The 25,792-nt window shown below is 42.9% G+C and overlaps 1 protein-coding gene across 4 annotated transcripts in view; it reads right to left on the bottom strand.

The window, feature by feature from the left end:
- Positions 1-24,380, bottom strand: part of RYR2 (ryanodine receptor 2) — a 252,654-nt gene extending 228,274 nt beyond the window's left edge. For all 4 annotated transcript variants that reach the window (XM_060272866.1, XM_060272867.1, XM_060272868.1 and 1 more), the window contains exon 1: positions 24,032-24,380. In XM_060272866.1, the coding sequence (XP_060128849.1) occupies positions 24,032-24,079 (48 nt within the window). In that variant the 5' untranslated portion in view covers positions 24,080-24,380. The remainder of the gene's footprint in view (positions 1-24,031) is intronic.
- Between the last annotated feature and the right edge of the window lie 1,412 nt (positions 24,381-25,792).

Genomic DNA, 25,792 nt, shown 5'->3' with positions numbered 1-25,792 from the left:
TTGCCAGTGGGTGGGGTATTTGGTGTTTTTTGGGAGAGGGGCTGTCCAATTCTACAGGTGTTTGAGGGAAGCAGGCAGCGTTTACTCTCAAATCTCAGTCATGCAAAGAACACAAGTACCTTGGACAGCTCCAATGGACCCTGTTTCAATACCTACAAAAGACGTTGTCACAGTGGTAAAGGTAAAGGGACCCCTGACCATTAGGTCCAGTCGTGACTGACTCTGGGGTTGCACGCTCATCTCGCGTTATTGGCTGAGGGAGCCAGCGTACAGCTTCCAGGTCATGTGGCTAGCATGACAAAGCAGCTTCTGACAAACCAGAGCAGCACACAGAAACGCCGTTTATCTTCCCTATTTATCTATTTGCACTTTGACGTGCTTTTGAACTGCTAGGTTGGCAGGAGCTAGGACCAAGCAACAGGAGCTCACCCTGTCGCAGGGATTTGAACCGCCGACCTTCTGATCAGCAAGCCCTAGGCTCTGTGGTTTAACCCACAGTGCCACCTGGGTCCCTACACCATCCGGGCACTCAGCCCGGACAGAGACAAATGAAGCCTTATGCGACCAGGCCTGAGGTATGGTAGGCTATGCCTCCGTAGGAAGAGCTGGCTGGCTGGCTAAAGGCCCCTTGCCTTATTATGTAACCTTTGGCTTCTATGAAGCAGGGGAGACGAAGCTACTGTAAGAGATTCATTCTGCAAGTCAAGGTGGTAGGGCTGTGTCAAAATGGGAGAAAGGCATGTGTGATACAGTATATAATCTATATAGCTGTAGCCAAAGCTATTGTTGATTAACTTACAGTGATGTAGAACTCTTAACACTTTGAAAATGCACATAGGGTAGCATTAGCATGCTGGAGTGAGACAACTGGAATAAAATTATTGTTTTTGGCACAGTCACAATTTCTAATAAAACTGGAAGTGCACAATCAAATTATTGTGATTAAAAGACCCAACTAAATCCCTATAATTTGTTTGATTTCATGAAGCAGCAGCGGATACGGTATCTATGGCCATTTTAATCAAACTAGCATAACTGCAGTGCTTAGTGAGTTTGGCTTGGGTCCTAAATTGCTCCCACAGGCAGGAGTATCCTATATCAATCTGAGACTCTCTCTTCATGATTCAGTGACAAACCATCACCTTTCTTTTAATGCCAGTTACGTTATTTGACTTATTCACAACTCACACCACGGACGAAGGAAAATTCCCAGGGCAGCATTTTCTTCTGTGTGCTAGTGATAGAGATGCACTTCTCTTCCATGTACTTTGTCTAATGACAGAGCTTTATTGGACTGAAAAGGTTAGTACTGCAGATAACTGAGCAAGTAATCTTTTTTTTTTCTAAAGGAAAAGGACACTGAATAGAACAGTCATCTGGATCTCATGTTTCCATTTCAGAATACAAGAACTTGGCTGTTATAATTCTAAAGAAAATCTTCAAAATGTGAGCCAACTAATCAAAGCACAGCTGCCTGCAGAATTCTAGGAGAGCATAAAGCACTACATTAGGTCATGAACTTACTTTTACAATGAATGCTTTACCAAGACATTAATTCCAACACCAAAACATTTCATTATTTACCCCACTCCATGTCTGATACCCTCCTTAAATAAATTGGGTTGTGTAAGGGGGCAGAGTTACAGAGAACAGCCCCCCATCATAAAGTCCAGCTCCTCAACCAGTCAGAGCTGCAGCAGCGGGTCCAGTGAAGGGCAGGAGGAAGTGAGCAAGTCAGTACAGGGCTCCAGCAGCATCCAAGAGCTGCGACTGCAGCCTAGAGCTCCTATACAGGAAATGGCCAGCGGCGGAGCATCGGACAGGCGCCCTTTTCCCCCAACACCAGATTTGAGGTGTGCCAGCTCCTGTAGGAGCAAGGGACGGCGCTTTGGGGTCCCCAAACTACCTTGCTGGGCGCATAGCCGGAAAGCGCCATTGCGAGATTCTGATGAAGACTGAACAGTCATGTTTCCTCTATCTCTTTCACTGTAAATAAGTAGGCACCAATAAAAGCCTTAAAGACACGACGGTCTGGAGCGTCGTTACTCGAGGGTAGCCACCAGCATCCCTGACAGGTTGGATCCAAAGAAGCATGAGCAGAATACTAATTAAGTTGTGTTCTTCTGCAAATTTGCACAGCCAATAGTAGAACACTTTGTGCAACAAACTTCATCATGGCAAATGACGGGATCGTGCAACTATATATCTGCACAGGACATGCACATGGTTCCCCATTGCAAAGCAAGCCAAAACAGAAGGCAGCAGGCACCCAAACCTTTAGGACTTACTTTACACATGTGTATAAAAATATAAACTATAAATGCCACATCCCACCCATTTTTGGCTATGTCTCCACTCACCACTAGCTTGTGGCTCACTACCTCAATTTTAAAAAGTTGAACCCAAACCTGCTGCAACCACTTCATGGAAACATGCATCAGTGTAGTAGGTCTGGGCAATATCTGATTTTCAACATCATGCTATATCACCAGCTGAATTATCACAATATCTCAATATATATCAATATATATCTACTGCAACGGAGGACCTTACCGAGCCTCCTCACGGCGGCAGAGGTCCTGCCGTACCTCCCCGTGGCAGCGAAGGGTGCATCACACTTCCCCACAGCAGCAGAGGGTTCCGCTGTACCCACACACATGCACACAGTGGTGGAGGGTGCACCACAGTTCCCCTCAGCAGAGGGCTTTGCCATGTATCCCCACAGCAGCAGAGGGTCCCATCGTACCTCCCCGCGGTAACAAGCCAAAAGATAGTCTCTTTAAATAATTTTTTTTAACTCTTCCTTTTTGATACAGAGGAAAGCTATTTAGGGGGATCCAACATCACCACCACCAGAAAATAAAAATAAAAACTCTTCCTACTGTTTTTTTTATGGGTGGGGGTGAGTGTGAGAAAAGAAAGAAGACCTTTCCAGTTCTTTGTTTACATTCATTCTTTCTTTACTTTGCTGGTGGATCTTTGATTGTCTAACCTTGGGGGGGGGGGTCCCTCCTGGACTGTTAGCAGACTCTGCATAATTAGCTGATCCCACAGAGTCTAGGACTTGCTGATCAGAAGGTCGGCAGTTCGAATCCCCGCAGCGGGGTGAGCTCTCATTGCTCAGTCCCTGCTCCTGCCAACCTAGCAGTTCAAAAGCATGTCAAAGTGCAAGTAGATAGATAGGTACCGCTCCGGCAGGAAGGTAAACAGTGTTTCCGTGCGCTGCTCTGGTTTGCCAGAAGTGGTTTAGTCATGCTGGCCACATGGCCCGGAAGCTGTACACCAGCTCCCTTGGCCAGTAAAGTGAGATGAGCACCGCAACCCCAGAGTCGTCCGCGACAGGACGTGATGGTCAGGGGTCCCTTTACCTAAGTGGAAGGATACTGGTGAAGCTGAAAGAGTTTGCTGGTTTGTGTGAGGGCTTATCATCATTTCTTATTGGTTAGGAGGGAAAACAAAGCTGGAGACACCATGCCTGCAAAGTACAGTATCTGCAAAGTATCTGTAAAGTATCCAGTCAGCTGAGCTACCCCCTGGGAAACTGTTAAGTGTCCACCTTTTGCTTACCTTGTTGAAACACTTATCAGAATGTTATTTCAAAACAGGTATTCAATGGTATGGTGATTTATCGCACAGCCCGACAGTGTAGTTCAGCTTTTCAGCAGTTTATCATGTTACAAAACTTACATGTGAATAGGGTCAGGGCAGCAACTTCCAGTTTATATTTTATCAGTCATAATTCATAAGAATCTTAGATTATGGGATATCTAAAATGTTCTATGGCAATAAATATTATGGCATGTCCTCGAAGGAGGACTTTCAAACCCAAATATGCACATGTGAAAGTTAATCCTTATCCTTGTCATTATGCAATAAAGAAAGCAAGGTCATTTATTTGTCATGCTTTTTAAATCAGTTAACAAGCCTGACAGAATTAAAAATTTGTCTGTAATCACCTTTTCATCTGCCCCAATGTCATAAACTATTGAGACAAGCTCCTTTCTAAATGCTGCTGAAAAATTAAGCATTCTATAATACAAAAGCTCCAACTCCTCCATCTTAGCTAAATGTTAGTAAAGGTAAAGGGACCCCTGACCAATAGGTCCAGTCGTGACTGACTCTGGGGTTGCGGCGCTCACCTCGCTTTATTGGTCGAGGGAGCCTGCGTAGAGCTTCCAGGTGGCCAGCATGACAAAGCCGCTTCTGGCAAACCAGAGCAGCACACGGGAAACACCGTTTACCTTCCCATTGTAGTGGTACCTATTTATCTTCCTTCACTTTGACATGCTTTCGAACTGCTAGGTTGGCAGGAGCTGGGACCGAGCAACGAGCTAAATGTTAGTTAACTTAAAATAAAGCAATCTAAAAAAAAAGTGGAATTGCAAAATTTATTTCTTTTACTTATAGCATGTCTGCTGTTACATGCTCCTCAACTAGCACTATGAAAACTACCAAAAGCCCACCTAATTCTTTCCATGTGTCAGAATTTAAATTGATATATTAATATGCAAGTGTCAGGTCATGATATAACTGCAACCTAAATTTTTTATCAAATGGTTATTGTTGTTTTTCCAGCTTTTGAGTGCACTGATTCGAGGTCAACACAGATCATGGTGAATCACCTCTAATCTAGATCACAGACTATGGGCATCATGATGTCCAAATAAGTGGTACAGTCATTGCAAGGGAAGGATACAAAACCCCTACAGTGCCACTTAATTTCTCACCCTTCTGTTAAGATGATCATAAACTGTACTGTAAGTAGTAACAGCAGATTATGATTCTCCTGAAACCAATCAAAAAATTTTTAAAAAATCATTTCTATGGTAGCCCAACATCTTTCATGCAGTAGCATCAGCTGTTATGTAGGCTACTAGTTAGTGTAAACACATGGTACAAAGTAACACTCTTCTCTCTATATCTTTTCTTGTCCCCCACAAGATTTTAATCAAGACCACTTTCAACAATTTAATTTACTGAGTGCTATTAAGTACTATTTTAGAAAACGTTTGTGCCACTATGACATATTTTGGATTGGTGATACAGAATTCAGCTTGCCTTTTATCAGACGCTTGCTACCTTCTTTTCCTTGTGAATGACATTCAAAGCACCTTCAACAGACGATTATTCTATTACCTTTTGTTGTTGCTTCGGGATTCTCTCTCATTAGTCATTCTGACTTCTAACACACCACTGTCATGGAAAGTTCACTTAACAACTGAGATAACATTTCACAGCATATGTAGATAATGTCTTTTCTATTTGACAGCCTGGAAGCTGTCCAGAAGAGCTCTTGTTCTTTTTAAACACTGTTTAGATAATAGTGGGTATAAGATGGCAAAGCTATTAAGTTACCTCGGGAGTCTTTCCAGACTATTGCTTCCCTGTGCAATAAGTACACAATTATTACCCAGTTGCTGATTGAGTGCCAAAAGTCTTTACCCGACCTAGTGCATCTATTATTGAAGTATTGTTTTTATCCAGCACTCAGTGCAACATTTTATATAAGATACTTTTAATCCTAATGCATCAAAGAGTGCAATATTTTGTTTCAGGAACAATGCAGTTTCCCCATTCCAATATCGCAAAGATTGCAAAACAAGTGTTGTGCACAATGTTGTACATAGATAAGGTTATTAGCCATGAGAGTTGCATACTACCTCCACTGTTGGAGGCAGTGTGCTTCTGAATACCAGTTGCTTGGGAACATGAAGGGGGAGAGTGGTGTTCTGCTCATTTCCTGCTTGCAGGGTTCCCATAGGCATCTGGTTGGATTTTGTGAGAACAGGATGCTGGGCTAGATGATGGGCCTTTGGTCTAATGCAGTTGGGCTCTTTTTCTTCTTCTTCTTATGTTTTATTCTTATGTATGGAATCTTCCTATGAAGGTGGTTAAGAAATATTTTAAATAATAAAATGTTTCATTATAAGTTAACCCTGAATCTCTTAACAACTCTCCCTCCTATCTCACAGCTCTCCCTCCTATCTCCAGCAAAATAACCCTTTTGTGCTACCCCACATGGCTACAGACACACTTCTCTGCCCTCCATCATCATTACTAAAGTTTAGTACAGTGGGCTTCAAACGTATGTGATAGTTTGGTACTTCGGGGTCCACGCACAAAAGCAAGAAACACATCCTATTATAGCCTCTAATTTCATCCACTACTCTGTACTAAGTACTATACTTGGCAAGAGATAAAACCCACATGTGTTAAGCCAAACAGGTAAGCAGTTAATGGGCAATGGTTCTGAATGCACATTTGCAAACCAAACACAGAACCATGAAGGAATGCTGTTATTCATGCGAACAGGAATCTGCCTAATACAGGATCAAATAAATTGTCCCGCTATCTAAGTACTGTCAACACTTATTGCTTGTTCTTCTCTAGGGTTGCAGGTTGGAGATTTTACCAGCCATACCAGGATCTTTGCATCCAAAGCATATGCTCTTCCACTGACTTACAACCCTTCCCCTACTACCAAACAATGCATGGGAAAATGGGAGCATGCCAGCTGGTCCCACTAGGTACTTTAAGCATGCAGCATATTGTACAAGCGTAGGCTCTGTATGGGCAGCCAGGGACCCTGGTCTCCCTGACTTCTAGAACACAGCTACAGTTTGGCACATATGTAGGGTAGGGTTTTTTTCCAGAAGGGATGCTGTACAAGCCTTTGTACAATTAAGAACACACAAAAATACATGAGAGCGGTTTAATTTCATACACATTTCTGGGTAGCAGACACCATAAATACAATTGATACTGCACTTTACAACCGCAAAATATGAATTATAGCAGAGCACAATGCCCCAAGGTCATCAACTGAAGCACTAAGAGCACTTGGCAAAGATGGAGCCACAATAAAATATTCTGCACTCATTTGTAATGGCAACCTTTATTTTGTTGATCTCGCTATGGTTTGCGAATGATCAAGAGTTTGTTTTGTTTTCTCATTTACCAATGAGATAGCTTGAGGACACATGTTTTCAGTTCCCAACACTCTTTCTATTACTACTCTCACAAGGAAAACAGAAATCTGAGCAGAATTATGGGTATCATTTGAATTTTGTACAATGCATTTTAGTAGAAACAATGCTCCAACAAGGATTTCCCACTGAAGCGACAACTTCCTTATTTCACCCAAGCAACTTCTTTCACACAAACAACCCCCCACAAATATGTGGTGCTAAAATCACAGAAAGCATTCACCAACCCCAAAATGAAGCCATCTAGAATGAGCCAAATTCAACCTCAACATTGTGTACAATGGAAAAGCCGCTTTCCTTTGCCTGTGTTCAGCAAGACTGCAAAATCACAAAATACATCCATTTAATACAACAATGAATAATAAAACCACAAATTAAAAATCTTGAACCTCTGAGAAGTGCAGCTCTCCACCTAGCTCCTTTCATCCCACATAGTTATTAAATTTTCCACCCCAGATACAGTTGTTAAATCCAGGCCACACATCACAAATATTGAGGGAACAGAGTGGAACAGAGAGGCAGCTGTTAAATTGCTGCATACCTGTCCTGGAGAGAGAAGGGGGAGGGAAGGAAAATAATGGCTGTCAAATATGTTATAGCATTAAATTATCCCAAGCAGCAGGGCTCTTGCGTAATAGTGCTATACTTCAGAGCTTACTCCCATTTCACTAGTAGATTGAACTAAGTTTTTGTTATATGCTAGTTTGAGCCATTATTATGTACTGAGCTCATCACCCCAAGTCAAATCCTAGCCTGCTTTAAGACATTTAATGAAATAGCAGGGTTTCTCATGTGCTGCTCTGGGGGAGGCCGAATTCTAAAGGGGTCATTTTATTCCTTTTACTATTTAATGCTTATTTCCCTCTCCCACTCTAGATCTCACCAGAATTTCAACTGCTGCAATCCCCAAAAAAGGCAGCCTACTCAAGACTGCCAGCAGTGATTCAGCTGGTACTGTACTGCAGTGATCTGCAGTCTGTTTCATCAAATATTCAATAAAAGCAAGCTCTCAAAGCCAAATACAGATCTTATTTGATTTGAAGCTCTCCCCCCCCCCCACACACATATATACACCGGCTATCTCCCATTTCTTTATTCGTAATATCAACTTAAAATCCCAGTACTAGTTTTCTTTTAAGCCAGGGGAGAGGTGGATAAAACACCTGTAAACACACATTTTTGTAACTAAAGCAATATCCCACTGCAGGCCAGTTTTCATTCAACCCCATCAGACAGAATAAAGTCTGGACGTGAGAAACTCAAAATCTTTAATTCACTAGTGATTCCTTACTGCAAAACAGAAAAGCAGCAGAATTTGCACGAGCTAATGCTTGCTTCTGCATTGCAGCTGAATTCAGCTGATGTTGGCCTTAGTGAAGATTTATTAGAGGGATGCTGCCTGGAATAATAAACCAAAAAAGCAAATAGTATCAAATTCAGTCTGACTTAATAACTGACTCTTTTAGGTTGTGAAAAAGAGAAAGCAAGTATTTAAAGTTGTGGGCAGCAATGTCTTCGCCCAATGATTTCCCCCCCCCCCCCATGCTGATCTCCAAGGCAGTGAAGCAGTCATCTGCATACAAACATGAGAACGGGCCTTTTCTGTGGTGGCTCCCTGCTCTTCCCAGGGAGGCTCATCTGGCACCTTCATTACATACATTCAGGCACTAGGCAGAAACATTCCTCTTCTCCCAGGTCTTAGGCTAATTAAAAAATCTATAGCCTTTTAAACTTCGGAGAGGGAGCGGTATTGGTTTTGTTTGTTACTATGGCATGTATTTTCGTGCTTTTATATTGTAAACCACCCCATGATCCTTGGATTAATAATAATAATAATAATAATACAAACCACCAGCAGCTTCTACACAAAAGCTGCCTGAACTACTTCTGCTACAAAAGAACCATGGCTTCTGATTGCAAATCACAAGCTGGTTTGAGAAAAGCTCATCAAAGAGGAGTAATTTCATGTGAACCTATCTTTAAAAAACCAGTAGTGGGAGTGCTCAGGAGCACTAAGAGAAATATAAATCTCAGAGTAATAACCCATGTTTGTACTTCTCTTTGCAGTTTACAGTTCATAATAATACATATTCAGCATTCTGGATAGAACATTTTTCCATAAAATGGTTTTAATTTCTATAAATGTGTTTTTTCATAAATTTAAGTAGTAACATACAGGCCACATTCAAACACAATGCTAAAAAGCCCCTCAATGGGTGAAAGAAGTGCCTGCCCCCCGCCAAAAAAATAAAAAAAACATTATTGTCACAGCCGCTCTCACTTTCTCATCTTGCTTTTTTTTGACACCAACTCGAAACCAAATTAATTCAGTCTGCCAGCTTAACACTGAGAATTGCTAAAGCATAAGGGAGGGAGCCCAGAAAACATCCATACTACTGGCTGTTCTGCATCTCAGCCCAAAAGTGTATAATGTAATGCAGTGTTTCCATTCTGATAATTATAGGTTCAAGCATATTATTAATTACTCTCAGTTCTTCTGGACTTAGTCTATAGAACCTGGACAAAACTACACCCCACCCAACAAAGCTTTCCTCACCCAGCCTTTTCAGTTTAAGGATTTCATGGACCTGTTGGTTTTTGTACTGGTAGCACACATCTTGGGCAATACCGAAAACCAGACTCTAACATGCATACTAAACAGCTTGGAACCAGTTTACTTAATTAACACCTTTAAACCATTTACTTACAAGATTGCCTTCCTCATATGTGCCCACTTAAACATTTCAATCTGTGGAACTGGCACTGCTGGAGAAGCCACATGATGCTCGTTCTGCACTTGTAAGAAATCAAGTCTTTTGTGTGGCAGTGCCTACACTTTTTGGAACTCCCTGCCTGTTGAAATCAGGCAGGTGCCTTCATTGTAATCTTTTCAGTGGCTGCTTGAAACACTTTCGCATAAGCAAGTCTTTTCAGAACCTAAGAAGAGCCTGCTGGATCAGACCAATGGCCCATCTAGTCCAGCATCCTGTTCTCACAGTAGCAAACCATATGTCTGTGGGAAACCCGCAAGCAAGACCTAAGCAGTTTCCAGCAACCTGCGTTCAGAAACATTACTGCCTCCGACCGTGGAGACAGAGCATGTCACCATAGCTAGTAGCCACTGATAGCCTTATCCTCCATGAACGTTGATGAGCTTTGATCTCTTTCCTCCTGCAGTTTCCAGCAACTCTGACCCCTTCAGCAGAAGCTTCTGCTTTTGTAGATGGAGTCAGTCAGCACACACACACACACACACACACACACACACACACACACACACACACACACCAATATTGAGGGGGCAAAATCTGTGGGGGAAACTCCAAAACAGCCCAAAAAAGATAAGCATGCTCAGTGGGTACTCATTTATTGAAATGTGAACTGCTACTATCAAAAGTAGGTAAAATTACTGTAACACTGCCTCTCTGTCACCCTGACAACTGCACAAGCCTGGCTAGAGCAGAGAAAGTATTGCATGGCCTACACTGACCTATTGTTCTGCTGAGACCAGACCCCCTACAGCAGGGGTCCCCAAACTAAGGCCCAGGGGCCGGATGCAGCCCAATCGCCTTCTAAATCCGGCCCGTGGACAGTCCGTGAATCAGCATGTTTTTACATGAGTAGAATGTGTCCTTTTATTTAAAATGCATCTCTGGGTTATTTGTGGGGCATAGGAATTCATTCATTTTTTCCCAAAAAAATATAGTCCGGTCCCCCACAAGGTCTGAGGGACAGTGGACCAGCCCCCTGCTGAAAAAGTTTGCTGACCCCTGCCTGACAGCCTCCTTCCTCGGCTAAAGCTGCTTTGTGATGCAGACAATGAATCCCCATCTGACACATTTGAGGTCCCAGATTCTCTTCTAGACGAACTGTGGGCTTGAATCCTGACATTTATGAATGTCCAGCCATAATCCTATCCGGCTGGTTGCCTTATAAAATGGTAATTTTTGCTCGTATGGTACATGTACTTGTGTTAAGATCTGACTGCTGCTTCTTTGTGGTGTTGCTCAGTAGGAGTAAGTACTGCCTCCATTGGGTATCAATTGTGGGGAGAATGCCATTGTGCTCATAGCAGGCTTGCAGGCTGCCCATGAGCACCAGGCTGGCCACTGTGGGGCAGGATGCTGAACTAGATGTGCCTTTGGTCTGATCCAGCATAGTTCTTAAGTTCTCAAAGTAGGCCTGTATTGTCCAATATTTTAGAATGCAATGTAAACTGTGCCACTGCTGAGTAACGGGGGAGGGGGGAGAGGATGGAGAAATTTACACTTTATATCACACATAATTTGTACAGTATGTGCATGTTTTCCACTTTTGTTTCTTACTTCCATAATGAAAAGTGACATTTAATTCTGTATTATCTAGCTTCGCATGGCAAAAGCCCATCTCTTCAATCCATGGAAGTCAGCTGAATAAATAGCTCAACTATATTTCCTCTATTTACGATGCTTTGATCACACTGAGACTTCATTATCAATAGGTACCTTCTGCGAATGAAATCTACAAGTGCAAATCTTGAGGCGGGGAGGGAATAGTTGAGGTTTGTGCTTTATTTTATTCAGAGGCAAATTAAATAAGCTTTAAAACAAAGATGGTAAGATGCATTCTGTAAAATTTAAGGAGCAAACCTGACACACAAATATATATGATGAAACCCTAACATTCTCCATTTGTGAAAAGCACCCTGAGGAGACTACCTTTTTAGAGCAAAACAATAGCAGGGAGAGGGATGCTTAATCCTTTCCCTACAGCCCCCCCCCCCAATTTCTCCAAATATCACTGTGTCCCAAAATTGTGATTACTTTTCTAGAACATCATCAACAGCACAGCAGAAGTTGTTGAGGCTTTGTTACATGCCTGTGTGTCCTACATGTAATTAGACTCCTTAAAAGGAAGCAAATGTTGTCTTCCCACCTCAGATAGGAAAACTCGAAGATAAAACTCTCAAGTGTGTTTTCATAAACATTCACCGTACATACATTTCAATTTCAATATTTCAGTCACCCACACTGTTTGTTATGCAATGTTGTAGCACAATTAGAAAACACGTGTTACTCTTAATACAGTGGAGGATGAAGACGGCACCAGGCACCTCCCTGTTCAAGCTGGACGACATATTCTTCCACCACAGGGCCACCTAACACCAACTGCCCTGTGAGTGCTCCTGCTCTACAGGACCTGTTTTGTGTGTGTGTTTTAAGTGCATGGTTCTTAGAGCATCTGTTGTTTGTTATCCTGCAAGCCACTTTGAGAACTGCAGTCTGAAAAGCAAAATACGATTCTACTCAATAAATATAAGATACACACAACTGACCAAAATGGAGAAAGCTTTCTTTCTGTTTTGCTCCTTCCTAAGCTCTGAAGTGGCCTTAACGCAGAAAAAATGTGACTTTGTAACATATTCATTATATATATTCATACATTCATTCACTCAATCATTCCGTTCGTTGTTTCTAGTCTGAATATGCTTGACCCTAAGACTTTGCTTCACATTGTTTGCACTTTGCCTTTTCTGAAATGCTGGAGAGCTGCCACCAGTCAATGCAGAGAAGAAGTGGGGAACCTGTGGCACTCCAGATGTTGTAGGCCAATTTTTATCAACCCTGACCAATGGCCATGCTAGCTGGAGCTGATGGGATTAAAAAAAAAGGATAGGGAAGCATAAATGTTGCAGGCATCTCATAACTGAAAATTTTGTATGTTTAAATGGTGTGGTGCACAATTTGTAATTCACCAAGCCAAAAACATTCCACCAGCAAGGTACTAGAGACCACAGTAGACATTCTGTTTTTCCTACCAGAGTCAAGTGCTTGGCACGGCATAAGACTGGTACGCTGTGTGCAACATGTTGGATCATATGCTGTAAAGGTCTGCTGTATGCCAATCATTTTGTCTTTTAGAAGCAGTAACCCCCCCCTCTCTCTCTCTCTCTCACACACACACACAGAGTAGCCCAGCCAGCTTTCAAGATAGGATTTTATTATTGAGCTCATGAAGTTCTAGCAAGTGGTAGGTGGTCACTTGACATTTGCAACAAAAAGTTCAGTCAATTGGAGATACCAAAGTGAAAAACCAAACAGATGTGAGAGATCCATACTTGGATCTTTAGACACATGCACACATTTGGAAGCAGCAAATCAATGAGTCCACTTTTGGTAGCTATCAAGTACTCCACTATTTACTCAGAGAAATCCCCTCAGAAACACAAACACAGAGAAATGCTCTTAGTCCTGGAGAGAGACAGCAAGTGAGCAATCATTTACCCCAGCAGGGCTAATTGTTTTTGAGTAGAATATTTCTATCAGAGAAATGACATGGAGAAACACGTCAAACAGCCTGTCCTCTAGCACTGGTGTGACAATCAAAAATGGACATGCCCTCCTCCTACAGTGGAGAGGGGGGGGATGTTAACTATTTTGGCCCTGAAATATGTACATACAAAGTTACCTAATAGTCCTCCTTGCCTACTAGGGAGATATAATAGATGTACTAAATGGCCTTTAGATGTACTAAATGGCCATTCATTTTCTTAACACTATGTAAGTTACACATAATACTGCAATATAGTTTTAAAATAGACTGTAGATAATATTGTTTTAGACTAAATCAGTGAATTCTTGCTAAAACACATGATTAAGGTAACTGTAGCCTATTCCACTTTACTAGTGCATATGAAACACATTGATAAACACAGCTTATTATAAAGTATCTATATAACAACCCTATGAAAAGCCAGCTTTTGACTGAAAACAAATGCATTTTCTGGGAGCAGCAAGCAAGGTCTCTTAACGAGAGACATCAAAAGTAGAAAGATTTGTGATTTGTTTGTTCCACTGTGCCCAAGGGCACTTACAGACTGTCACTATTTCTGAGTGGGATTCAATCATATACAGTACTGGCAAATTCAGGTTGCACAATTAAAGCTGGTTTGGAGCTCTGGAGCAAGAAACTCACTACAACAAAAGATTAGACTTTTTGCAATAAGGAAAGTGATGAGAAAATACACTGAGAGGTGTGGGAAAATATTTGCAGGGTTGCAAATATGTTAAAATACTATACAGAAAACATGGAAGTCAGCTTTAGCTGACAAAAAAATGGGGGGAGATTCACTAAGTTGTAGTGAAGGACATAGGTGATCAAACTCTGCTAAGCATTCCCATCTCCCAGAGAAGAAGGCATAACAGACCCACCTGCCAATCTGTTCTCTATTGCTTATCTCAGTACTTTGTAAATTTGCAATTGACTTTCCCTAGATGTTCATCATACAATTTTCCATCCACACAAGTGGGCATACAGCATCTGAGCAGGATTAGGAATAAAAAATTCTGAGCAACCCTGGGGTTAAGAATCTCATGCTCTACCAACTGACCTATCCAGCTCAGTCATCCAAGTTGGTTGCCGTCACACCATTGGGATTGAGTTCCATAGTTGAACTATGTATGTGTTGTGTGAACAAGTGTTTTTACCTGCCAACATCCAACTTCATTGGCTGCCCACTTCTTCTAGTGTTATCTTCTCCATGCAATGCATAATTCTATGAACTTCTAACATGTCACCTCTTACTTCCCTTTTCACCTCTTACTTCCCTTTTCTCTAAAGTAAAAAGCCCCAAATGCTGTAATCTTTCTTCATAGGGAAGTTGTTCTATTGATCATTTTGGTTGACATATACTGAACCTTTCCCAACTCTACAATATCAATTTTGAGGTGAGACAACCAGAATTGAACACAGCATTCCAAATTTGGTCATATATTTGTATAATGGCATTATGATATCAGCAGATTTTATGTATGTACTGTTGTTGTTTTAAACTGTTCTAATATATACAACTCTGTATCATGCATGTATGTTGTAAATCATTTCAGGTTTCCTCATGGGACGCAACAACTACAGTGCCTGGAAACGGTCAAGGTGTGTATCCACAGCAGTGACCAAAGAAGAAATGACCACTGGGAGGAGCAGAGAGAGAGAGAGAGAGAACCCACTATGGTGCATATGTAGTAGCAAAACTGGATGCCTTCATCTGCCCCAGCTGCAATAAAACATGTCTCTCCCGTATTGGTCTCTACAGCCACAGCAGGTGCTGTAACTCTCCAGTGGTTTGACATTACTCTTCCATTGTCTCTCAAGACAGATGGATGCCAACAACATATATGCAACTCTGCATCATGCCTGTATGTTGTAAATCACTTTGGGATGCCTCATGGAACAATAATTTATTGTTAAACTTGGCAACTGAGAAGGGGATTTTTGTTTGTTTGGGTGTTTTCAGACAAATATTACAAACAGTTGCAGTGGGTTTTTACTTACTGGATTTTTCCTGGAAAAGGTAAATCTAGATTAAATGGGAATGGGAAGGAATGCAGCCTGGCATTTTGAGGCCAGCCATGTCATGTAAATGCTGCAAAAAGTTTGCATGCACAAGGACCACTTGCCCCACAAAAAGTACCTGTTTTGAAATACCTAATATTTTTTTAAAAAATTACATGATAGCACTATTTTTCTAAAAGTCAACCACAAAGAAATTTAGGGGTTTTTAAATTAAAAAAAATATGGTTATAAAATGGTGCTCACTGTAAATGTGTACTGATCTGTAATAGGTTGTCCTACCAAACAATGCCTCCTAAAAAAGGCAGAAGACTAGCGCTAAGACTTTCTATGCATATGGAGATTATGCAACTCTGACCTCAGAAAAGTTGGACTTGCTGTGGTAAGAAAAATGAGGGAAGCAGTACTAAGAAAACACAAGAGGATTACAAATGGGTGGCATCATGTGGAACATTTGTAACATATGAGCAAATGAGGCATGGTGATTCCATACTAAAATTCTGTTTGAAAGCCATCCATTATCTGCAATCCAATGCACTTGACTAGGAGGTAAGTGGCTTTGAACATCAGGGAACTTACTTGTAAACAAACATGCATAAAACTGCACTGTTGAATACCTTTAATCCACCAGAATATCATGAAGTTCATATCCTTAACAAGAACTGTAATGTTGGCTTCCTTTCAATAAGATCTACCATAAATCATAAAGTAGGTCCTGATCAAAGCAATTGCAAACTTATTAAATGTTAAACACACCAGCTGAACAACGGCTGCTGCAAGTGTTTCACTGAAACGTTAACCACCACTTCTGTGAACGTGGAAGTAGATCATTAAAGAACAACACTGACCTCAAAGAAATCAGTTATTTGCCTGTAAACAAACAGCTATTTATAGAAAAGTGCAAATGAATGCTATACTTAAGATGGTTCTTATTTTCCCTTTCATTCCCTTTAATTACAGCCTATTTCAGTATCATCAACATTTAAGTTTCTTCCTACAATGAACTTTGAAACCCTTAATTGTTGTCCTCCCTGGTAGTTCCAAGGCTCTGGAGTTTGAGGAAGGAATACACTCCTGAAGCAGCTGATTTTTCTTTCCCTTCCAGCCAAGATGCTGGTGGATTGGATGCTTCCTGGCAAAGGACCCTCAGCTGATCTTCACTGAATTTGTAATTGGAGGCTGCACCCATACTGCCCTATCGTTCCAGAAAGACAGCATGGCTCCTGCTCCCCATATTATTTGAATACAAGTAGATCCAATGCCTGAAATGGACTTGTTTTTAACCTCAATCTCCCATCATTGCTCCACTTAAAAGAAGTCACCTCTAGACTACATGCACTTAAACTTGTAAACCAAAAAGTTAAAAGCTTTCTTACACAAACAAACATGTACACCAACAATAAATCTTCCCTGTCAGTTCCTGAAGATTTGAAAATTAGATGCAGTATTATCATACAGGATTAGAGAGTTTACAAACACAGATGCCTCTAGTCACCAGGGAATATACCGTAAATCTTCTCACCTATATGCTGTGTAGTTCTTCTCCAGTCAGTAGTAGCTATAATAAACTTTTTAAAGTACATAAAATGTATCACAATGGTATGGGCATTTACTGAATTCTAGCCTACTGGGATTCATCCTCCCCACCAGTAATATTTTTAAGTGATTGAAGAAACAGTATAAATACATAAATATAGGGAATTAGCTACCATGTTTGTTTAATTGGTGAAGCAAGGAAGGTCTACAAAACAAATGAATAAAAAATTAGGGTTCAAAAACATAAACATCATTATTTTATTAATTTATGAATCACTTTCCATACCAGCCTCAAGGCAACTTACATAAAAACAATTACAAATAGCTTTAAAGAAATAAGAGAAAATGAAAAATAGGTTTAAAAACAATGCAAAATACCACCAAACGCAGCTGAGAAAGCTTGCAGAAACAAGGTCTTCAATTGTTCCTGGAAAGTACAAATGGTGAGCACAAGTCCTATCTTAACAGGGATGCAGTTTCACCAAACAGCCACAATGAAGTCCCTGCTCAGAGTTAGTGTGGAGCAGATTTCTGGTAGTCTAGGGGCTCTCCTACTGGATATAGAAGGGTAAAGTTTGCCTCTCAAGTAACCAATTCCTCGAGCTTGGCTCAGTAGCAAATTGGCATCCACTACAGGTCCCCCACACAGGCTGCTACATTGCTGGCAGCAGTTTGCCCCTACAAATCAACAGAGAAATCTCTTGTGGGAATGATAATATACAGAGAGAAGGGCTGATTGGGAATGGCACTGCCTTGAATGTCCAAAAAAACGTCACAAAGTCTGATAAAATAGAAAACTTAAAAGGGAAAAAAATATTCCACAGAATCACACTTGGGTGCCAAAACGCCAGGCCAAAAAAAGTACTGGGAACTATTACCCACTGGCCAAACTGTACTGGGAACTATTACCCACTGGCCAAAATGTTGAGCGTGGTTTTGAGATGTAGAAAGAAATCGCAGAGGCATTCAGAGGAGGGAATGTGGGAGACTTCACTGAAGGTCAGGGACACTACTGAATGCAGAGCGCTATTGTGAAAAGGTAGGGGGAACCCTCCAAAATCAGGCAGAGGCGACATCAATGGTATCTGCTTCTGGAAGGCATCCCTGTCCAACTTCCAGGGATCTCCCTCAGCAACCTACATCACCTTCCATATTCTGTCTCAATACAATTTATCTGAATATTTCATTTCCCCACCCCAATATTGCAGCTGAAGTTTGCCATGTCTCTTCTCAATCACATTACATTGCTACAGGCCTCCCCAATATCTGCCAAGCAGTAGCAAGAGATCCCAGGGATCTTGGCACTTAAGCAGAGTTTTTGTTCCCTTGTGGGAAATGAGGTGCAGCAGAGTCTGCAGTGTCTTAGAAATACGGCTTATTCTCACATATTTACACCCAAGTATTATGAAGGGAGAGTTTACATCATGGGTATGCAAACTAAGGCCCAGGGGCCGGATCCGGCCCAACCGCCTTCTAAATCCGGCTCGTGGATTGTCCGGGAATCAGTGTATTTTTACATGAGTAAAATGTGTCCTTTCATTTAAAATGCATCTCTGGGTTATTTGTGGGACATATGAATTTGTTCATTTTTATTTTCAAAATACAGTCTGGACCCCCACAAGGTCTGAGGGACAGTGGACCAGCCCCCTGCTGAAAAAGTCTGCTGACCCCTGGTTTACATCCTGAGAAGGGCTTGTCCTTCCCAGCAGTGCAGCACTGGATTCGGAGACATCCTAAGCATCATCCCCTTGTCTCTCTCTCTCTCTGTAACAGCTTCTCCAGCCAGCCAGTATGTGGCTCTCTTCCTGTGGTGACATCACGCCTCTCTGTTACCCTGGCAACCTCAGTGGGCCTGGAAGAGCCTTGTGCCTGGTTGATGACTTCCATTGAGGGGCTAATGGCTAGCCATCAGCACCATTGTTTCTTCAACAACCCACCCATACAATTTCTCTTCCTTGAATAAGCCATGGCTTTTGTTTTCAGATACAAACAATTACAAACAACCAAAACTATATTTAAAATAAAACATATTATGAAAATACTGTGAACTAAGACACACTCCTCCATGGACTGCTGGGGGTAATAAACACATCCCAATGCAAAAAATCAATGCATTTCTCCAGTACACGTATGTTGTTCCTCAGGTTTTTGGCTTCCAGAAGGAAGGTGGTAAGTGGTAACTGGCTAAAATTTGCAGACATAGTTCAGGTGACAGCTTGGGACAATGTACTAGAACAGGGGTCAGCAACCTTTTTCAGCTGTGGGGCGGCCCACTGTCCCTCAGACCTTGTGGGGGGCCAGACTATATTTTTTGGGGGGGAAATGAACGGATTCCTATGCCCCACAAATAACCCAGAGATGCATTTTTAATAAAAGGACACATTCTGCTCATGTAAAAACGCTGATTTCCGGACCGTCTGTGGGCCGAATTGAGAAGGCAAGTGGGCCAGATCCGGCCCACGGGCCTTAGGTTGCCTACCCCTGTACTAGAATGACTAACTTCTAGGTGTACCTGTATGAAAAGTGCACAATGAAAAGTTTTTCACCCCAGAAAACTGGATGAAAGTTAAGGTTAACACAGCTAGAGGTGTTTTTGTTTTGCTTTTTAATGAACCCTAATTTTCAAATTCTTACATGAACCCGCAAGCAGGAATAAATAAATAAGGATCCTATGAGGTCATAGCAGTTTCTCAGCTAATGACATACATTTTTTTCTTTTCTACTGCACAAGCTAAGTTGGACACACTATTTACCAAGTGGCAAACCCAGTTATTTTAATTTTTTAAATCAGTAACAGTTTAAGATGACCCAACTCTCTGGACTACAGTCTGATATTTAAACTTCAGCAATATATAAAGAAACAATTTAGATTTATCTTTCACATGACCGGAATGAAAGTAAAATGCACCTTAGGAGGCACGCACAGTTCACTTTCTCCAGCATTGCTGTACTAGGAGATCATCAGATAAACCACATAGATAATCCCTTCAGCAGTGTCACAGTAAAGGGCACACTATATTGGCAGCTTGAGGGTCTTTCCAAAGATTTGTGCAGTATTTTCCAGAAGGTTACATTTAGAGAATAATAAGTACCCACAAGCACAAGCTTTGCTTGTAAATTAGCCTGTAGGCAGTTTTTCATATGTAGCAGAACTTCACTACCTCATACCAATAGAAATATATACCTACCACTAATCGTTTAATTTTACAAAACGGAAAGCAACAACATAAATCTTACATTTAATTATTGGAGGACATTGCCTGCTTTTTATTAGTTGAGGAAGGGGTTTTGTTGTTGTTTTGTATAAGTATGCTAGATGTGAATCCTGCATTCTGCTATGAGAAAACAAATCTTTGGATGCTGTGGGGGCTAGAGTATCATTTCCCTCCCCTGTACTTCCATTATCAAAAGAAACTCAGCTATTCAACAAATTAAAAGGAATACAGTATATAGTGCAGTTCTATGTCTACTCAAAAGCAAACTCCACTAAATTTGATGGGCTCCAGGATTGCAGCCTCCAAGTTACACCTTACTGATGAATGGAAATTTACAATGTATAAGCATAAAAAAAACTCCATACAGATATAGCCATTCGAATCATGTTTCCAAAACATGTCAAAAATGGGAAAGCCTCTGCTTTAAGAATGAGAGAACACATTATTATAAAATTCAGGCAGCCAGTTTATATAAGACATGGCTTCCTGCAATCATGTTCAAAAGCATACCAAGCAAGCACACTAAAAAAAACAAAAAACTTATGAGTAGAAATGTTTATAATGTAGAAAAAAGAGTATAGAAAAAGCATGCTTAGGATGGATGTTATTGCTGAATAGACTGTCCCATTTATTTCAATAGAATCCACTTCTATATAATCTTGTAGCCTCCGTCATTTCAGAACATTCTAAAAATGATAGTCCTATAAAATATAAATTACAATGATCTAAATTAGAACTATTTCACTGCAACTCAAGCTAACACATTTTTATTCGTAAGATTTATTCACAAGTGATAGTTTATAATCATAAGCAAAATACAGGGCATATGTCAATTAATATTGGAATATAAACATCCCATGTATGACCTGTTACATCATGACACCATTTTATCCTTTTGACATGGAGGCTTTTCTGAATTTCCCCCTCAAATGTTTCAGTCCAAATATGTCCGGCTCTCCAGACAACCCTCCAGATATGTTTATACGGAGCAGAAGATTAGCAGGGTGTACTTTTTAGTTTTGTCTGCTAAGTAGTCCAATGAGCTTGTTAAATGAGATTTCCATCCATTTAGGGCAGGGATTCCCAAACACTGATCCATGGGCCACCAGTGGCCCACAACTTTCATTCCAGTATTCCATGATGTGTCTGTGGATTTGTGGCTGAAGATGGGCACATCCATCACACAGAATATTCATACTGATTTCTAATTTTGTTTTGATTGCTTGTTTTATTTATTATTTATATTGTATTTACACATTGGCTTCTATGGAACTACAATTGCTATGGCAGGCAGAAAAAACATTAAGTTGTCCACCAAGACTCTCAGCCATTTTCAGGTGGTCATGGGGAGGGGGGGGAGTTTGAGAACCAATAATTCCAGGTATTTTCCCTGGAGAATTTTTGGAGAATCCCCAGTCCCCCCCAAAAAAAATCAGATTCAAAAATTCTGGAAAACCCTTATCACTGACATGTTTTGATGTAATGCTTGAACCATGGTTTAGCATCACAAGAACAAGCCATTGCCATTCCTAGGCCTGCAAGCTCCACCCGTCTTCTTCTGCAAAGAAGAGACTGCAGTTTGGGACACATCCAAAGCCACACAGTGAATCAACAGGTGAGATGGCATTTAAACCCAGGATCATTAACCATAACTATGCTGAAGGTATAAAAAAAATGCATCTGGAACAGTTTGAAAAATTATACAATAGGATCTACGTCATAGAAAAATGTGTTTATGCCATTGCAGTGCTGCTACGTGCCATTTTAATACTACTAGAGCATCATGGCACAACAAATGTTTTTTTCGTGCTGTAGTTAAACTGATCCATGGCACAAACAAATAAATTGTGAGATTAAAGAAGGGAACAAAGGGAGCCCTCGTTTTCTATTAGGAATTCACATTTTGCACAGGCCTCTGGGAATCCTACATTAAAATCTTCCTACTGCTTGTATTTGTCCCCTTGAAGGTCATTAATGTTACCAATGAAACATTCTGAGGATTTTAAAAAGATAATCCCTGGCTGGGATTTCCAGATCTTTAGTTCCAGCTCAACACATATAACCAGAAGAGTGGTTTTACGTAATGCGCTTTTGCTGTCAAGCGCTGTTGCTTGAACATTACTTTATATGTCTATAGACATAAGCATGCACGTTACTAGTGTCTCCCTGTTAAGTATTCAACTCCATGGTTTTCACTCAGGTTTAAACCTGCAACAAACCTGTAATTGCATAAGCCTTCCAGAATATTTGGGCCAATGAGAACAGTGGGGAATAAAACAGCATCACCTACGTAAATCCGTTATTTGTTTTTGATTACTGAGCTTTCATCTAGTATCTTATAAACAGACATGTTTAGAAAAGGAAAAGTTTCTTGTTTTATTTTTGCACTGTTAACATTCATAATAACTAAACTGATGATGCTGGAACATAAATATTCATTTACAGACAGGCGTGCAAGGAATCCCTCAATGAGGATATAGCAAAACAAAAATTTCCAAATCAGCACCTCTAATTTCTGTAGCAATGTGACAGCCAAAACAAAATATCAGTGGCATGGTTTGTTTCTCCTTATTTTTCACAGTTTCATGTATGCCACTCTTTTCAATACCAACCAGATTATATAAAAATGAAACCAATGCAACATCACACCCTTTCCATTGTCTGTAAATATCCAGTACTAAATCAGGTTATTCCCAGAACTATATAAATGCATTTGCAAAAGCCTTGCTTAGGCTTGTTTGCCTAAAAATCACTTGGGACATCTTAGCAAAAACAGTTATTATCCAGAGACCTATTCCCCCCCCCCAAAAAAACCCCATAACTGCAGTCTTAACACAAGACCATATACAGGAAAGTAATGGTTCAGCAGTTTGAAATGCTTTCAATTTAAGAACATGGGCTGCTGCCACCAACACATGATCACTAACAATTCTTCAGAGACAAGAGCTGGATGCCTCTCCAGTCCATCCCTCGCTCCCTCCCGCCCGCCCCTCTCGCTTGCTTTTGCCAGGAAATAATACTGTTGCAGCTTTCTGGCTGAGCAACGTTGCTCGGTGGCATATCTGCAGTACCCAGAACCAGATCAGAGGGAGGGAGGAACGAGTGTGGGCTGGGCGGGGGGGGGGGAGAGAGAAGGGTATTCACTCGGGAGTCCCCATAACCTGCCCCTGATCACTTGCTAGCAGTAGATCATACCCAAGGGGAGGGTTCCTCATGCCCAAGGGGTGAGTGGGGGGGGGGAGAGAAAGAAAGAGAAGAGACAAACACACCAAAAGCGCCTGACTGCGACTCATTCCCTCGTCACCGCAGAGTAAGCTCGGGGAGGGGGGGTGAACCTTGCTCCCCATCCGCCCCGAACAGCACCCTGCTCGCCACCCCGCCAGGCCCACACATAGGTCGGTGGGGCACCTTTCCACGGCCACCCGAGCCGTCTCCTCAGCGTACTGCTCCTCTTCTAGGAAAGGGGGCGGTCAACCGGGGCTATTTCTCATTCCCGAACCCACAGACTTGTCATTTATTAAACTTCCCACGAAACATCCCACCCCACCCGGCAGAACGCATGTGCTGCGGCAGGTTCATTTGCTGAAAAACTGCCCCGAGACGACACCCCCACCCACCCACCCCAGGCACAGGTGAGCCGGGCGAAACCCCTCAGCCGGTTCCCGCCACAGCCCCCTCCCACCTCCGAGACAGGCGCGAGGGGAGGGGGCCCCCTCAGGTACTCGGGATGCTCGTCACGCAAAGCTTGTCTACTCGCGAAACGCCTGTCGGTGGGTCCTCCCTCCCGCCGGACCCCACCGTTCTCCCCCCGCCCCCGTCGCTGCCCCACGAGGCTCCCGCCTCGACGCCCTCCCGCCGCCGGACACAAAGTCTGCCCCCTCCCCGGCGTCCCACCAGCAGCACCAACAATACGCCGCCGTCCGCACTGAGGCGAGGGGGGAAAGGCAAGGCAAGCGAGGTGCTTACAGTTCGCAGGAACTGGATCTCGTCCTCGCCTTCGCCCGCTTCAGCCATAGCGCTGCGCCGCCGCTCTCGCTCGCCTCCCGGGCGCTGCTGCTGCTGCTGCCGCCTCCGTTGCCCGGGGTCGGCAGGTGGTGCGACGGCAGTAGCAGGAGGCGGCACTGCCGCCGGGGAAGGAGGGAGAAGGGCTGCCAACTGAGCAAGAAGAGGCTCCCACGCCGAGCTGGTGGTGGAGGGGAAAGGAAAGTGAGACGGGACCGCCCGGAGCCCAGCCGGCGCCGCTTTTCTCTCTGCAGCAGATGGGCAGCCCAGCCTCAGTTCCCTTCCGCGCGAGTGCGTGGAGGGGAGAAGGGGGGAGCTGTGATTAACAGGGGCAGCGGGGGAGGAGCTCCTCGGCGGCTCCCCCGCTACTGCAGGTGATGCTGCAGCCGGCTGGCTCCCTCTGCAAAGGAAACCTGAGGCGCAGCGCCGCCCTCTGGCGGCTCGCGCGCGCAGCCAGGCAAGCAATCAAGGCGTGCGCGCGCGCGTTCCCGCGGCCTCTCCCTCCTCCATACCGTGCGCGGGGGAGGACGGGCCCGCCCGGCGCAGAGAAGAGCTGCATGTCGACGTGCAGAGGCAGCGAGCGAGAGGGACAAGCGTGGCTCGTTATCGAGGGAAGCCCAGTTAGCAGGGAAAGGAGACAGATGCATATATGTATGTGTATGCACGCGCGTACACGCCCCCGCGCGCAACTGGCTGGTAGGCTTGCCGCTCTCTCCCCGCTTCTGTCGGGGCTCCTGCGTCTTCCGCAGGCAGAAAACCAGCAGGAGAGGCTTTCCTCGTCGCCGCACTGGTTGAAGTGGGGCACGCCTGTTGTTTGTTGGGCTTCTGATCACGCCGCTGTTAAATGCACAAAAGGTCTTCTTTTGGGGGAACCTTGCCAGGCAGGGGAGAGAAGAGCCGTCTCAAGAAGTCTAGGGTGTGTACACGCCGACTGCATGGTAATGTACATTCAGTGCTGGGTGCACGCACCTTTCGGGCGTGCTGTAAGCAGGATGTCCTCCTTGCCCGACGCTGTTTGTCACAACCGATGCGCATCCTGCAGGAACGGCTAGAGAAGCCTTTTTATGCGGAAAATGCCCTTCTCAAGCATACACGTGTACACAGAGAGCGCTTTCCCGTTTGGCGCAGACCGGCTGACGTTGCAGGCCTGTGCCACTCCCCCTCGGCGTCCTTAAATTGTCTGTGAATGAGGGAGGCAAAACAGGAAGCGGCACAGTAACTTAGCCGCCTCTGCAAGGTGGTATAAATATCCTCTGTATACCAGTGTATCAACACACCAGTTTACAACACCTCTAGAAAGATTGCATAACACACATACATGCACTGGGACAATTTCTCCCACTGGCTCCTATCTATAAGAGGAAACTGAAGTTTTGTTCTGAGATTTACTCGTTTTCAAAAGTGGCAGAAATCACTACCACCATTCCAAATAGGACAGGGATATGGGACCTGTGGCCAGATGTTGGATTCCAGCTCTCATCAATCCTGGAGCAAAAGTTCGCAGATGGTGAGAGTTGTAGTGCAGGAACATCTGGAAATACAAAAGTTTCTCCCTCCCTTGAATCGGGAGAGCAGATGGGTGGAGGAATTAATATGAAGTGGGTGAGGAGACCAAAGAAAGGAGCTCACTCACCCCCTCCATCAATCATACTTGTTTTTATGTCCAGTGTAATGTACACATATGTGAATGCAAGCATGCATGAACATGTGTCAGAATTTAAGTGT

This window comes from Zootoca vivipara, chromosome 3 (genome assembly GCF_963506605.1).
Source record: "Zootoca vivipara chromosome 3, rZooViv1.1, whole genome shotgun sequence".
Classification (NCBI taxonomy): Eukaryota; Metazoa; Chordata; class Lepidosauria; order Squamata; family Lacertidae; genus Zootoca; species Zootoca vivipara.
Note: the sequence above shows the minus strand (reverse complement) of the source record. Positions and strands in the feature narration are given on the sequence as shown.